General features: G+C 40.1%; 3 protein-coding genes across 3 annotated transcripts; all 3 read right to left on the bottom strand.

Moving 5' to 3' along the window:
• Positions 1–1,631: 1,631 nt before the first annotated feature.
• Positions 1,632–3,459, bottom strand: LOC135338347 (acid-sensing ion channel 4-A-like). Its single transcript, XM_064534444.1, has one exon. It carries the CDS (start codon positions 3,245–3,247, stop codon positions 1,820–1,822), a length of 1,428 nt encoding a protein of 475 aa, XP_064390514.1. The 5' UTR covers positions 3,248–3,459; the 3' UTR covers positions 1,632–1,819.
• Positions 3,460–6,502: 3,043 nt separating this feature from the next.
• On the bottom strand, positions 6,503–8,330 carry LOC135338346 (acid-sensing ion channel 4-A-like). Its single transcript, XM_064534443.1, has one exon. It carries the CDS (start codon positions 8,116–8,118, stop codon positions 6,691–6,693), a length of 1,428 nt encoding a protein of 475 aa, XP_064390513.1. The 5' UTR covers positions 8,119–8,330; the 3' UTR covers positions 6,503–6,690.
• A 3,043-nt stretch (positions 8,331–11,373) lies between these two features.
• LOC135338003 (acid-sensing ion channel 4-A-like) lies at positions 11,374–13,202 on the bottom strand. The gene has a single exon (XM_064534007.1). The coding sequence runs from the start codon at positions 12,987–12,989 to the stop codon at positions 11,562–11,564; it is 1,428 nt and encodes a 475-aa protein (XP_064390077.1). The 5' UTR covers positions 12,990–13,202; the 3' UTR covers positions 11,374–11,561.
• Between the last annotated feature and the right edge of the window lie 3,233 nt (positions 13,203–16,435).

Here is a 16,435-nt window from a genome sequence, read left to right as displayed (position 1 = left end):
CATAATACGACTGTTTTCTTCCAGGAGAACAGCTTACATTTTCATAATTTTTTTCATGCAAACTGTATTTTGTGTGTATAAACAGTATTTTGTGTGTATACTGCTTTTTTCTCTATAATATTATAACTTTTGAGCAGAGGCTTTTCAAATCAGAGGCTATAAATCTTGCACTACTCGAACTTCTGATGTCTCATCCACAATAACTGTCTTCTTCATGGCCGTCCTCGGGGAGGCCTGGTGGGCCTTTCCCAACCCCCGCATGCCCTTGGCCCACATACTTCCAGGATGGCCACCTGCTCGGCTGGTTTAATTATATAGCTTGGCATCTTTTTTTTTCATGCAAATAATCATATATTTAAAGAAGATTCTTGGTGAACCTCTCCCTATCCCAAAGTTATTAAATATGTATTTGGTGATCGTACTTTAGAATCCAGTGTTTGGGGATCAACATGACTGGGAATTTACTCTCTTTCTTCTCCATCATCCTGTTACAGTCAATCCACTGAACTGGTTCAGCTTCAGTGTTCGGGATCACATGACTGGGAATTTCCTCTCTTGCTCAGCATGTGTCAATTAAAATAATTATAATTGGTGATCGTACTTCAAGAATTCCAATATTCAGTGTTTGGGGATCACATGACTGGGAATTTCCTCTTCTTTCTTCTCCATCATCCTGTCACAGCCAGTCCAGTTGTAGGTGGTATATCCTATTACAGTAATGTTGGTTATAGCAACATGTAACGTATATAACCCATTAAACAAATGGATGTGACCAAGACCTAGAGATTGCATGCAGTTCTCTGCAGCACACAGGTTGACTGTAAGCAAACATTGCTTCGAATCGATCAGTGACTAACTCTGTACTGATCATTCGAGAAATCTTTTAAGACTGTCGTATCAAGGAAACTCAGACTGCACACAGTCACAGCAGGAAACTCCAACTCCCTCTGCAGTAATGGAGGTAAATATCGGCTTATCAATGATACTCTTATAGCAGTGATGTAACAAAACCCTGCAATTGCTGAAATTACAATCAACCCCCAAAGAAGACACTTGACAATTGACTTGCTCTTGAACTCGTACACACTGCACTGAGAGAAGAGTTGCCTCCAAACTTTTTAAGAGGGTGAACCGCCTGATCTTTGTTCGTCCTAGCGGCGTCGACATTCTCACGGGCGTCGTCCAGCTCCAGCTATTAAAGCTTCATAGTTGACTTTGTAATTGTTGACATTTCCAAATAGGGGTTGGTAGATTATGCTGGCATAATTTTGAGCATAATAAGAACATTTTTTGGGTGAGAATTATGCTGGCATAATAGGCACCTTTATAACAATTATGAGAATAATAGGTAGTTTGATGTTACTTGTGCGACGACATGGGGTCTATGTTGTGCTTTGGAGGGAATAATGTGGGAATAATAGGCAATTCAAAAAGAATAATACGCAATTTGAAAAGAATAATAGGCTGTTAACTTGAGCATAAAAAATAGCATAATAGGCAATATCTCGAGCATAATCTACCAACCCCTATTTCCAAATCCATTGTTGTCTGGTGAATTTCTTTGGAAAGTGGCAATTGCAGTTTCTACGAATTCCAACTCTCGTATACGGATTGATGGACTAGTTACTCCATTACTTATAAAAGAGACAAGTCTTCACTCACCGTTCAGCAAAAATTAATCAGAGCATGAAAGGAAATAACAGTATTAAGATGGCTACATGCAGCTATATGGGTTCGTGTATACTAAAATAACTATTGTGGAAGCTATATATATATATAATTACGATAATGAGTCAAGTCTCTCAGACTGCATGTCAATTCAGAATATGTTCCAGCTTTTCTTTGATCTTTTCTTGCAAGAGGAGCAGCAGCAGTCACTGAACAATCCAAGCACCAACAGTAGCACTTCCCCTATCGTCAGTAGCGTGAAGCCCAGGAACAGTCCTGTGTTGCCTCCAATATCAGAGATCAGGCTCCAAGGAGTGTACGAATCTGTTGTCACACGTACTTCAGTTACAAGGCTCTCGTAGTAGACATTTATACCGACCTCAGAAAATTGGTTGGTTGCACTGCTTGTTGTGAGAGTACGATCAACTACTTCACACTTCAGTGGGCAGTTGCAGTTGTTTTTTAATGTCCGAAATGTGTAGACTTCACAGCATATGTCTGTTGAACCACAATCCCTCATTTCAGTGTAAGGACTCCGAACGGGTGTGTAAAATTCTCTTTCCACACATTGGCATTTGTTTGCAATATGCGTAAAAAAGCAATCGTTCAAGCAAAGAGAATGAGAGTACGATGAGTATTCTGAAAATGTTAAGTTGTTAGAGGGATTATCTAAATTTGTTACACAATCTTGGCCGGAGTAAAATTGTGTTTTGTCAGCTGAAGTCACCTGCTTCATTCCAACATTAAGGGTATTTCCGAGTCCAACCACCACCCCTTCGCTTTCTGGTCTCGGTGGCTCATCACGATTGTGAACAATGACCTTGAAACCATAGTTATTATTCAGGCTAAATTCTTGATCTCCTTTTCGGATTTGAAGCCGAAGACCTTGCAACACACCTGTCCCTTGGACATTAAGAGGCTTTGCAGTTTTATTTGGCCCATTGAACGTAAAGCAGACACCACTTATTGTGTTAACTATTTCTAAGTCGTTAGTGCAATCATCTCCTTCAAAAAAACATTGTTCGATTAAGCCGATAGGATCATTTTTTGCAAGATCCAAAACAAGATTTCCGAAGCCGATGTCAAAACCAGTGTTGCTGGTTATCTCATTCGCAATTGAAATGCATTCTGTCAATGGAGGCACATTTGGAGGTTGAGCGTAATCAAACATTTCTACTAATCGATTGACTAAGAGTCCGTTATTGTACTGGCCATTCGAGAAATCTTTTAGGACAGTTGCGTTAAGGAAACTCAGACTGCACACAGTCACAGCAGGAAACTCCAACTCCCTCTGCCTCATTTCAGTAATAGAGGTAGATATCGGCTCTTCGATCAGCATGTTGATACTCTGAGCAGTGATGTAACAAAACCCTGCAATTGCTAAAGCTACAATCATTCCCCAAAGAAGACGCTTGACAATTGACTTGCTCTTAAACTCGTACACTGCAGCACTGAAGGAAGAGTTGTCTCCGAATTTTTCAAGACGGTGGGCCACGGCCACTCGCTTTTTGTTTGTCGTAGCATTGAAATTCTCACTGGTGTCGTCAAACTTTGCTTTTGTTGACATTTCCAAATTCATTTTTTGTTGTCTGGTGAAATTCTTTGCTGGATGCTTTAATATCTATGGCTGAATGAATGAAGACTAGTCTATTATAATTATATCTACTGCAGAAAAACAGATTTTACCGCATTCTGATGTCAAACCTTCTAGGAAAAAGCTGTTGCTAGACGTATCAGGTCAATCAATCTTACAGGTAAAACAAGGCTCGCCTCTCAAGGTGCTCCCCGTGTATGAATAAAGCAGCAGTGATTCTGAGAACCAACAACATGCAATGTTTACAGATAGGGTTGGCACATATTATAAGCTCGTAGCCTCTAAGGAGCTCCCCGAATACGTGCATGAATAAAGCATAGATACTATAAATTTATAGTAGCTATGAATAAAGCAGCGATTCTAAGAATTAACAGCATAGCAACGTGTGCCGCCCAGAATGCCCTCGCACCATTCTACGCATGCGCACATTAGCCATGGGCCAAAGTCACGAGGAATGTAGAGAGCTGATTTCGAGGGCGCTCTGAAATAGAGGCCATGTTCTTTGGCAATATTGTTTCACAAACAACCCGCCCTCTAGCAGTAATGTCTCTACCTATTGTGTACAGTATGTGACCAAGAGATTGCAGTTCTCTGCAGCACACAAACTTTACAGGTGAGTGTGCAAATTATTACATAAATCTCCAATGTTCGGGATCACATGACTGGGAATTTCCTCTCCTGCTCTGTGAATTAGTATATAATTATAATTGGCCGATCACACTTCAGAAAATACTGGATATTCATTAAACGGGATTTCTGAAGATCACATGACTGGGAATTTACTCTTTCTTCTCCATCATCCTGTCACAGCCAATCCAGCTCCAGTGTTCGGGATCACATGACTTGAATTAGTATATAATTATAATTGGCCGATCACTTCAAAAAATATATCAGAAATCCCGAATATCCACTGTTCGGGGGAACAGCATCATTACTTGTATTAAATTAGATCTTTACATTTTCAAATAGTCGAATGCATGGTAGATCATCGTGTCGCCTATTCAGTGCTTTCCCTTCCAAGTACGACACCTCGTTCCCCTTCTATAACTAAAACCGTCTATCTTAGCCAGTACAATTGCGGGATACAGAAGCATGGACATCAGAGTCTGTTATGAGAAGAAACAACTACACTTTATAATTATTTTCAATTATTAATTAACTGTTTCCTTCATAGCCGTCCTCAGAGAGGCCTGGTGGGCCTTTCCCCATCCCCACATGCCCTTGACCCACATCTTCTCGAGGAAAGCGACTTGCTCGGCTGTCTTCTTTATTCTATACCCGCATCTCAGACTATAGCAAGGCTCCGTAAGACCTTCCACGCAGACATAATAGTTGCCTGAAACAATAAATCGTTAGACCCAATGGCTGGGTGTGATCGTTGGAAAGCATAATTATTGCTTGTGTGTGTATCCCGCAATTGATAATTGGCCTGCTTGTGCATGCATAGATAAGTTATGTGCAGCATGCATAATTATCGTAATTGTCAAAGCCAATTAATAAGCTTCAATAACCAATTTATTTCATATTATAATGCTACGTAAGCATTCACAACTACAAATCACAACCAATATGATCCTCCGCATGGAAATCTAGCGTGAATACTTCACTCCCATAATACGACTGTTTTCTTCCAGGAGAACAGCTTACATTTTCATAATTTTTTTCATGCAAACTGTATTTTGTGTGTATAAACAGTATTTTGTGTGTATACTGCTTTTTTCTCTATAATATTATAACTTTTGAGCAGAGGCTTTTCAAATCAGAGGCTATAAATCTTGCACTACTCGAACTTCTGATGTCTCATCCACAATAACTGTCTTCTTCATGGCCGTCCTCGGGGAGGCCTGGTGGGCCTTTCCCAACCCCCGCATGCCCTTGGCCCACATACTTCCAGGATGGCCACCTGCTCGGCTGGTTTAATTATATAGCTTGGCATCTTTTTTTTCATGCAAATAATCATATATTTAAAGAAGATTCTTGGTGAACCTCTCCCTATCCGAAAGTTATTAAATATGTATTTGGTGATCGTACTTTAGAATCCAGTGTTTGGGGATCAACATGACTGGGAATTTACTCTCTTTCTTCTCCATCATCCTGTTACAGTCAATCCACTGAACTGGTTCAGCTTCAGTGTTCGGGATCACATGACTGGGAATTTCCTCTCTTGCTCAGCATGTGTCAATTAAAATAATTATAATTGGTGATCGTACTTCAAGAATTCCAATATTCAGTGTTTGGGGATCACATGACTGGGAATTTCCTCTTCTTTCTTCTCCATCATCCTGTCACAGCCAGTCCAGTTGTAGGTGGTATATCCTATTACAGTAATGTTGGTTATAGCAACATGTAACGTATATAACCCATTAAACAAATGGATGTGACCAAGACCTAGAGATTGCATGCAGTTCTCTGCAGCACACAGGTTGACTGTAAGCAAACATTGCTTCGAATCGATCAGTGACTAACTCTGTACTGATCATTCGAGAAATCTTTTAAGACTGTCGTATCAAGGAAACTCAGACTGCACACAGTCACAGCAGGAAACTCCAACTCCCTCTGCAGTAATGGAGGTAAATATCGGCTTATCAATGATACTCTTATAGCAGTGATGTAACAAAACCCTGCAATTGCTGAAATTACAATCAACCCCCAAAGAAGACACTTGACAATTGACTTGCTCTTGAACTCGTACACACTGCACTGAGAGAAGAGTTGCCTCCAAACTTTTTAAGAGGGTGAACCGCCTGATCTTTGTTCGTCCTAGCGGCGTCGACATTCTCACGGGCGTCGTCCAGCTCCAGCTATTAAAGCTTCATAGTTGACTTTGTAATTGTTGACATTTCCAAATAGGGGTTGGTAGATTATGCTGGCATAATTTTGAGCATAATAAGAACATTTTTTGGGTGAGAATTATGCTGGCATAATAGGCACCTTTATAACAATTATGAGAATAATAGGTAGTTTGATGTTACTTGTGCGACGACATGGGGTCTATGTTGTGCTTTGGAGGGAATAATGTGGGAATAATAGGCAATTCAAAAAGAATAATACGCAATTTGAAAAGAATAATAGGCTGTTAACTTGAGCATAAAAAATAGCATAATAGGCAATATCTCGAGCATAATCTACCAACCCCTATTTCCAAATCCATTGTTGTCTGGTGAATTTCTTTGGAAAGTGGCAATTGCAGTTTCTACGAATTCCAACTCTCGTATACGGATTGATGGACTAGTTACTCCATTACTTATAAAAGAGACAAGTCTTCACTCACCGTTCAGCAAAAATTAATCAGAGCATGAAAGGAAATAACAGTATTAAGATGGCTACATGCAGCTATATGGGTTCGTGTATACTAAAATAACTATTGTGGAAGCTATATATATATATAATTACGATAATGAGTCAAGTCTCTCAGACTGCATGTCAATTCAGAATATGTTCCAGCTTTTCTTTGATCTTTTCTTGCAAGAGGAGCAGCAGCAGTCACTGAACAATCCAAGCACCAACAGTAGCACTTCCCCTATCGTCAGTAGCGTGAAGCCCAGGAACAGTCCTGTGTTGCCTCCAATATCAGAGATCAGGCTCCAAGGAGTGTACGAATCTGTTGTCACACGTACTTCAGTTACAAGGCTCTCGTAGTAGACATTTATACCGACCTCAGAAAATTGGTTGGTTGCACTGCTTGTTGTGAGAGTACGATCAACTACTTCACACTTCAGTGGGCAGTTGCAGTTGTTTTTTAATGTCCGAAATGTGTAGACTTCACAGCATATGTCTGTTGAACCACAATCCCTCATTTCAGTGTAAGGACTCCGAACGGGTGTGTAAAATTCTCTTTCCACACATTGGCATTTGTTTGCAATATGCGTAAAAAAGCAATCGTTCAAGCAAAGAGAATGAGAGTACGATGAGTATTCTGAAAATGTTAAGTTGTTAGAGGGATTATCTAAATTTGTTACACAATCTTGGCCGGAGTAAAATTGTGTTTTGTCAGCTGAAGTCACCTGCTTCATTCCAACATTAAGGGTATTTCCGAGTCCAACCACCACCCCTTCGCTTTCTGGTCTCGGTGGCTCATCACGATTGTGAACAATGACCTTGAAACCATAGTTATTATTCAGGCTAAATTCTTGATCTCCTTTTCGGATTTGAAGCCGAAGACCTTGCAACACACCTGTCCCTTGGACATTAAGAGGCTTTGCAGTTTTATTTGGCCCATTGAACGTAAAGCAGACACCACTTATTGTGTTAACTATTTCTAAGTCGTTAGTGCAATCATCTCCTTCAAAAAAACATTGTTCGATTAAGCCGATAGGATCATTTTTTGCAAGATCCAAAACAAGATTTCCGAAGCCGATGTCAAAACCAGTGTTGCTGGTTATCTCATTCGCAATTGAAATGCATTCTGTCAATGGAGGCACATTTGGAGGTTGAGCGTAATCAAACATTTCTACTAATCGATTGACTAAGAGTCCGTTATTGTACTGGCCATTCGAGAAATCTTTTAGGACAGTTGCGTTAAGGAAACTCAGACTGCACACAGTCACAGCAGGAAACTCCAACTCCCTCTGCCTCATTTCAGTAATAGAGGTAGATATCGGCTCTTCGATCAGCATGTTGATACTCTGAGCAGTGATGTAACAAAACCCTGCAATTGCTAAAGCTACAATCATTCCCCAAAGAAGACGCTTGACAATTGACTTGCTCTTAAACTCGTACACTGCAGCACTGAAGGAAGAGTTGTCTCCGAATTTTTCAAGACGGTGGGCCACGGCCACTCGCTTTTTGTTTGTCGTAGCATTGAAATTCTCACTGGTGTCGTCAAACTTTGCTTTTGTTGACATTTCCAAATTCATTTTTTGTTGTCTGGTGAAATTCTTTGCTGGATGCTTTAATATCTATGGCTGAATGAATGAAGACTAGTCTATTATAATTATATCTACTGCAGAAAAACAGATTTTACCGCATTCTGATGTCAAACCTTCTAGGAAAAAGCTGTTGCTAGACGTATCAGGTCAATCAATCTTACAGGTAAAACAAGGCTCGCCTCTCAAGGTGCTCCCCGTGTATGAATAAAGCAGCAGTGATTCTGAGAACCAACAACATGCAATGTTTACAGATAGGGTTGGCACATATTATAAGCTCGTAGCCTCTAAGGAGCTCCCCGAATACGTGCATGAATAAAGCATAGATACTATAAATTTATAGTAGCTATGAATAAAGCAGCGATTCTAAGAATTAACAGCATAGCAACGTGTGCCGCCCAGAATGCCCTCGCACCATTCTACGCATGCGCACATTAGCCATGGGCCAAAGTCACGAGGAATGTAGAGAGCTGATTTCGAGGGCGCTCTGAAATAGAGGCCATGTTCTTTGGCAATATTGTTTCACAAACAACCCGCCCTCTAGCAGTAATGTCTCTACCTATTGTGTACAGTATGTGACCAAGAGATTGCAGTTCTCTGCAGCACACAAACTTTACAGGTGAGTGTGCAAATTATTACATAAATCTCCAATGTTCGGGATCACATGACTGGGAATTTCCTCTCCTGCTCTGTGAATTAGTATATAATTATAATTGGCCGATCACACTTCAGAAAATACTGGATATTCATTAAACGGGATTTCTGAAGATCACATGACTGGGAATTTACTCTTTCTTCTCCATCATCCTGTCACAGCCAATCCAGCTCCAGTGTTCGGGATCACATGACTTGAATTAGTATATAATTATAATTGGCCGATCACTTCAAAAAATATATCAGAAATCCCGAATATCCACTGTTCGGGGGAACAGCATCATTACTTGTATTAAATTAGATCTTTACATTTTCAAATAGTCGAATGCATGGTAGATCATCGTGTCGCCTATTCAGTGCTTTCCCTTCCAAGTACGACACCTCGTTCCCCTTCTATAACTAAAACCGTCTATCTTAGCCAGTACAATTGCGGGATACAGAAGCATGGACATCAGAGTCTGTTATGAGAAGAAACAACTACACTTTATAATTATTTTCAATTATTAATTAACTGTTTCCTTCATAGCCGTCCTCAGAGAGGCCTGGTGGGCCTTTCCCCATCCCCACATGCCCTTGACCCACATCTTCTCGAGGAAAGCGACTTGCTCGGCTGTCTTCTTTATTCTATACCCGCATCTCAGACTATAGCAAGGCTCCGTAAGACCTTCCACGCAGACATAATAGTTGCCTGAAACAATAAATCGTTAGACCCAATGGCTGGGTGTGATCGTTGGAAAGCATAATTATTGCTTGTGTGTGTATCCCGCAATTGATAATTGGCCTGCTTGTGCATGCATAGATAAGTTATGTGCAGCATGCATAATTATCGTAATTGTCAAAGCCAATTAATAAGCTTCAATAACCAATTTATTTCATATTATAATGCTACGTAAGCATTCACAACTACAAATCACAACCAATATGATCCTCCGCATGGAAATCTAGCGTGAATACTTCACTCCCATAATACGACTGTTTTCTTCCAGGAGAACAGCTTACATTTTCATAATTTTTTTCATGCAAACTGTATTTTGTGTGTATAAACAGTATTTTGTGTGTATACTGCTTTTTTCTCTATAATATTATAACTTTTGAGCAGAGGCTTTTCAAATCAGAGGCTATAAATCTTGCACTACTCGAACTTCTGATGTCTCATCCACAATAACTGTCTTCTTCATGGCCGTCCTCGGGGAGGCCTGGTGGGCCTTTCCCAACCCCCGCATGCCCTTGGCCCACATACTTCCAGGATGGCCACCTGCTCGGCTGGTTTAATTATATAGCTTGGCATCTTTTTTTTCATGCAAATAATCATATATTTAAAGAAGATTCTTGGTGAACCTCTCCCTATCCGAAAGTTATTAAATATGTATTTGGTGATCGTACTTTAGAATCCAGTGTTTGGGGATCAACATGACTGGGAATTTACTCTCTTTCTTCTCCATCATCCTGTTACAGTCAATCCACTGAACTGGTTCAGCTTCAGTGTTCGGGATCACATGACTGGGAATTTCCTCTCTTGCTCAGCATGTGTCAATTAAAATAATTATAATTGGTGATCGTACTTCAAGAATTCCAATATTCAGTGTTTGGGGATCACATGACTGGGAATTTCCTCTTCTTTCTTCTCCATCATCCTGTCACAGCCAGTCCAGTTGTAGGTGGTATATCCTATTACAGTAATGTTGGTTATAGCAACATGTAGCGTATATAACCCATTAAACAAATGGATGTGACCAAGACCTAGAGATTGCATGCAGTTCTCTGCAGCACACAGGTTGACTGTAAGCAAACATTGCTTCGAATCGATCAGTGACTAACTCTGTACTGATCATTCGAGAAATCTTTTAAGACTGTCGTATCAAGGAAACTCAGACTGCACACAGTCACAGCAGGAAACTCCAACTCCCTCTGCAGTAATGGAGGTAAATATCGGCTTATCAATGATACTCTTATAGCAGTGATGTAACAAAACCCTGCAATTGCTGAAATTACAATCAACCCCCAAAGAAGACACTTGACAATTGACTTGCTCTTGAACTCGTACACACTGCACTGAGAGAAGAGTTGCCTCCAAACTTTTTAAGAGGGTGAACCGCCTGATCTTTGTTCGTCCTAGCGGCGTCGACATTCTCACGGGCGTCGTCCAGCTCCAGCTATTAAAGCTTCATAGTTGACTTTGTAATTGTTGACATTTCCAAATAGGGGTTGGTAGATTATGCTGGCATAATTTTGAGCATAATAAGAACATTTTTTGGGTGAGAATTATGCTGGCATAATAGGCACCTTTATAACAATTATGAGAATAATAGGTAGTTTGATGTTACTTGTGCGACGACATGGGGTCTATGTTGTGCTTTGGAGGGAATAATGTGGGAATAATAGGCAATTCAAAAAGAATAATACGCAATTTGAAAAGAATAATAGGCTGTTAACTTGAGCATAAAAAATAGCATAATAGGCAATATCTCGAGCATAATCTACCAACCCCTATTTCCAAATCCATTGTTGTCTGGTGAATTTCTTTGGAAAGTGGCAATTGCAGTTTCTACGAATTCCAACTCTCGTATACGGATTGATGGACTAGTTACTCCATTACTTATAAAAGAGACAAGTCTTCACTCACCGTTCAGCAAAAATTAATCAGAGCATGAAAGGAAATAACAGTATTAAGATGGCTACATGCAGCTATATGGGTTCGTGTATACTAAAATAACTATTGTGGAAGCTATATATATATATAATTACGATAATGAGTCAAGTCTCTCAGACTGCATGTCAATTCAGAATATGTTCCAGCTTTTCTTTGATCTTTTCTTGCAAGAGGAGCAGCAGCAGTCACTGAACAATCCAAGCACCAACAGTAGCACTTCCCCTATCGTCAGTAGCGTGAAGCCCAGGAACAGTCCTGTGTTGCCTCCAATATCAGAGATCAGGCTCCAAGGAGTGTACGAATCTGTTGTCACACGTACTTCAGTTACAAGGCTCTCGTAGTAGACATTTATACCGACCTCAGAAAATTGGTTGGTTGCACTGCTTGTTGTGAGAGTACGATCAACTACTTCACACTTCAGTGGGCAGTTGCAGTTGTTTTTTAATGTCCGAAATGTGTAGACTTCACAGCATATGTCTGTTGAACCACAATCCCTCATTTCAGTGTAAGGACTCCGAACGGGTGTGTAAAATTCTCTTTCCACACATTGGCATTTGTTTGCAATATGCGTAAAAAAGCAATCGTTCAAGCAAAGAGAATGAGAGTACGATGAGTATTCTGAAAATGTTAAGTTGTTAGAGGGATTATCTAAATTTGTTACACAATCTTGGCCGGAGTAAAATTGTGTTTTGTCAGCTGAAGTCACCTGCTTCATTCCAACATTAAGGGTATTTCCGAGTCCAACCACCACCCCTTCGCTTTCTGGTCTCGGTGGCTCATCACGATTGTGAACAATGACCTTGAAACCATAGTTATTATTCAGGCTAAATTCTTGATCTCCTTTTCGGATTTGAAGCCGAAGACCTTGCAACACACCTGTCCCTTGGACATTAAGAGGCTTTGCAGTTTTATTTGGCCCATTGAACGTAAAGCAGACACCACTTATTGTGTTAACTATTTCTAAGTCGTTAGTGCAATCATCTCCTTCAAAAAAACATTGTTCGATTAAGCCGATAGGATCATTTTTTGCAAGATCCAAAACAAGATTTCCGAAGCCGATGTCAAAACCAGTGTTGCTGGTTATCTCATTCGCAATTGAAATGCATTCTGTCAATGGAGGCACATTTGGAGGTTGAGCGTAATCAAACATTTCTACTAATCGATTGACTAAGAGTCCGTTATTGTACTGGCCATTCGAGAAATCTTTTAGGACAGTTGCGTTAAGGAAACTCAGACTGCACACAGTCACAGCAGGAAACTCCAACTCCCTCTGCCTCATTTCAGTAATAGAGGTAGATATCGGCTCTTCGATCAGCATGTTGATACTCTGAGCAGTGATGTAACAAAACCCTGCAATTGCTAAAGCTACAATCATTCCCCAAAGAAGACGCTTGACAATTGACTTGCTCTTAAACTCGTACACTGCAGCACTGAAGGAAGAGTTGTCTCCGAATTTTTCAAGACGGTGGGCCACGGCCACTCGCTTTTTGTTTGTCGTAGCATTGAAATTCTCACTGGTGTCGTCAAACTTTGCTTTTGTTGACATTTCCAAATTCATTTTTTGTTGTCTGGTGAAATTCTTTGCTGGATGCTTTAATATCTATGGCTGAATGAATGAAGACTAGTCTATTATAATTATATCTACTGCAGAAAAACAGATTTTACCGCATTCTGATGTCAAACCTTCTAGGAAAAAGCTGTTGCTAGACGTATCAGGTCAATCAATCTTACAGGTAAAACAAGGCTCGCCTCTCAAGGTGCTCCCCGTGTATGAATAAAGCAGCAGTGATTCTGAGAACCAACAACATGCAATGTTTACAGATAGGGTTGGCACATATTATAAGCTCGTAGCCTCTAAGGAGCTCCCCGAATACGTGCATGAATAAAGCATAGATACTATAAATTTATAGTAGCTATGAATAAAGCAGCGATTCTAAGAATTAACAGCATAGCAACGTGTGCCGCCCAGAATGCCCTCGCACCATTCTACGCATGCGCACATTAGCCATGGGCCAAAGTCACGAGGAATGTAGAGAGCTGATTTCGAGGGCGCTCTGAAATAGAGGCCATGTTCTTTGGCAATATTGTTTCACAAACAACCCGCCCTCTAGCAGTAATGTCTCTACCTATTGTGTACAGTATGTGACCAAGAGATTGCAGTTCTCTGCAGCACACAAACTTTACAGGTGAGTGTGCAAATTATTACATAAATCTCCAATGTTCGGGATCACATGACTGGGAATTTCCTCTCCTGCTCTGTGAATTAGTATATAATTATAATTGGCCGATCACACTTCAGAAAATACTGGATATTCATTAAACGGGATTTCTGAAGATCACATGACTGGGAATTTACTCTTTCTTCTCCATCATCCTGTCACAGCCAATCCAGCTCCAGTGTTCGGGATCACATGACTTGAATTAGTATATAATTATAATTGGCCGATCACTTCAAAAAATATATCAGAAATCCCGAATATCCACTGTTCGGGGGAACAGCATCATTACTTGTATTAAATTAGATCTTTACATTTTCAAATAGTCGAATGCATGGTAGATCATCGTGTCGCCTATTCAGTGCTTTCCCTTCCAAGTACGACACCTCGTTCCCCTTCTATAACTAAAACCGTCTATCTTAGCCAGTACAATTGCGGGATACAGAAGCATGGACATCAGAGTCTGTTATGAGAAGAAACAACTACACTTTATAATTATTTTCAATTATTAATTAACTGTTTCCTTCATAGCCGTCCTCAGAGAGGCCTGGTGGGCCTTTCCCCATCCCCACATGCCCTTGACCCACATCTTCTCGAGGAAAGCGACTTGCTCGGCTGTCTTCTTTATTCTATACCCGCATCTCAGACTATAGCAAGGCTCCGTAAGACCTTCCACGCAGACATAATAGTTGCCTGAAACAATAAATCGTTAGACCCAATGGCTGGGTGTGATCGTTGGAAAGCATAATTATTGCTTGTGTGTGTATCCCGCAATTGATAATTGGCCTGCTTGTGCATGCATAGATAAGTTATGTGCAGCATGCATAATTATCGTAATTGTCAAAGCCAATTAATAAGCTTCAATAACCAATTTATTTCATATTATAATGCTACGTAAGCATTCACAACTACAAATCACAACCAATATGATCCTCCGCATGGAAATCTAGCGTGAATACTTCACTCCCATAATACGACTGTTTTCTTCCAGGAGAACAGCTTACATTTTCATAATTTTTTTCATGCAAACTGTATTTTGTGTGTATAAACAGTATTTTGTGTGTATACTGCTTTTTTCTCTATAATATTATAACTTTTGAGCAGAGGCTTTTCAAATCAGAGGCTATAAATCTTGCACTACTCGAACTTCTGATGTCTCATCCACAATAACTGTCTTCTTCATGGCCGTCCTCGGGGAGGCCTGGTGGGCCTTTCCCAACCCCCGCATGCCCTTGGCCCACATACTTCCAGGATGGCCACCTGCTCGGCTGGTTTAATTATATAGCTTGGCATCTTTTTTTTCATGCAAATAATCATATATTTAAAGAAGATTCTTGGTGAACCTCTCCCTATCCGAAAGTTATTAAATATGTATTTGGTGATCGTACTTTAGAATCCAGTGTTTGGGGATCAACATGACTGGGAATTTACTCTCTTTCTTCTCCATCATCCTGTTACAGTCAATCCACTGAACTGGTTCAGCTTCAGTGTTCGGGATCACATGACTGGGAATTTCCTCTCTTGCTCAGCATGTGTCAATTAAAATAATTATAATTGGTGATCGTACTTCAAGAATTCCAATATTCAGTGTTTGGGGATCACATGACTGGGAATTTCCTCTTCTTTCTTCTCCATCATCCTGTCACAGCCAGTCCAGTTGTAGGTGGTATATCCTATTACAGTAATGTTGGTTATAGCAACATGTAACGTATATAACCCATTAAACAAATGGATGTGACCAAGACCTAGAGATTGCATGCAGTTCTCTGCAGCACACAGGTTGACTGTAAGCAAACATTGCTTCGAATCGATCAGTGACTAACTCTGTACTGATCATTCGAGAAATCTTTTAAGACTGTCGTATCAAGGAAACTCAGACTGCACACAGTCACAGCAGGAAACTCCAACTCCCTCTGCAGTAATGGAGGTAAATATCGGCTTATCAATGATACTCTTATAGCAGTGATGTAACAAAACCCTGCAATTACTGAAATTACAATCAATCCCCAAAGAAGACACTTGACAATTGACTTGCTCTTGAACTCGTACACACTGCTGCATGGGAAAGGACACACCTGTTGTGTGGTATTATATCACATGAATTTTTAGTTAATTACTCCAGCTATTACTTTTCCTCTTCTTTGATATTCTTTCTCTCCCTCGTGTGTAACATGCGATTCTGAGAATCACGAAAGAAGTCAACAATACTGAATAATAGTAAGTGGGGGGGGGGGGGGGGGGTAGCAGTATATGGAATGTAGGTATATGTGACAGGGCCTAGGAAAACAACCCTTATGGAGCAAACTAATAATGTTCAGTACACTACAAAGTAAAATATTAGAGCTATTTTAGGATTTTGGTTTTCTTTCATAAGTCAACATCTCCTCTAACTTAAAAAAAAATTTTTTTATCCAAACATTTTTTTGTATAGCCGTTACAAGGCAGCCATTGAATTTTTTCATGCCAGGCTGTTCTTGCATGCGGATAGAACTTGGAACATTAGTTTCTCAAAACGGTAGGTCAATACTGTCCCCCTTTCACCCGAAAATATTTTGGGGTAGGAAGGTGCAAAGTGAGTGATATTGTAATCAATTTGAAGCTTAAGCACTGCTTTATTTAATTAAGCAATAAAATAAAATTAATTAGTTTGCTCCATAAGGGTTGTTTTCCTAGGCCCTGTCACATATACTAACCTCTTTCAACTGCTGTAATCCAACCGTATATCTCCATGGTTTCGAATGCGATGTTCTTTCGATTGCGAATTTGCGAGCTTTTGCATAAATCGCAA

This window comes from Halichondria panicea, chromosome 7, assembly GCF_963675165.1.
Source record: "Halichondria panicea chromosome 7, odHalPani1.1, whole genome shotgun sequence".
Taxonomy (NCBI): domain Eukaryota; kingdom Metazoa; phylum Porifera; class Demospongiae; order Suberitida; family Halichondriidae; genus Halichondria; species Halichondria panicea.
The sequence above is the reverse complement of the archived record's forward strand: the minus strand, read 5'-3'. Positions and strand labels throughout refer to the sequence as shown.

What these genes read in the sequence shown, in the direction of transcription:
- LOC135338346 (XM_064534443.1), bottom strand. Translation starts at nt 8,118, where the DNA reads ATGAATTTGGAAATGTCAACAAAAGCAAAGTTTGACGACACCAGTGAG.
- LOC135338347 (XM_064534444.1), bottom strand. Translation starts at nt 3,247, where the DNA reads ATGAATTTGGAAATGTCAACAAAAGCAAAGTTTGACGACACCAGTGAG.
- LOC135338003 (XM_064534007.1), bottom strand. Translation starts at nt 12,989, where the DNA reads ATGAATTTGGAAATGTCAACAAAAGCAAAGTTTGACGACACCAGTGAG.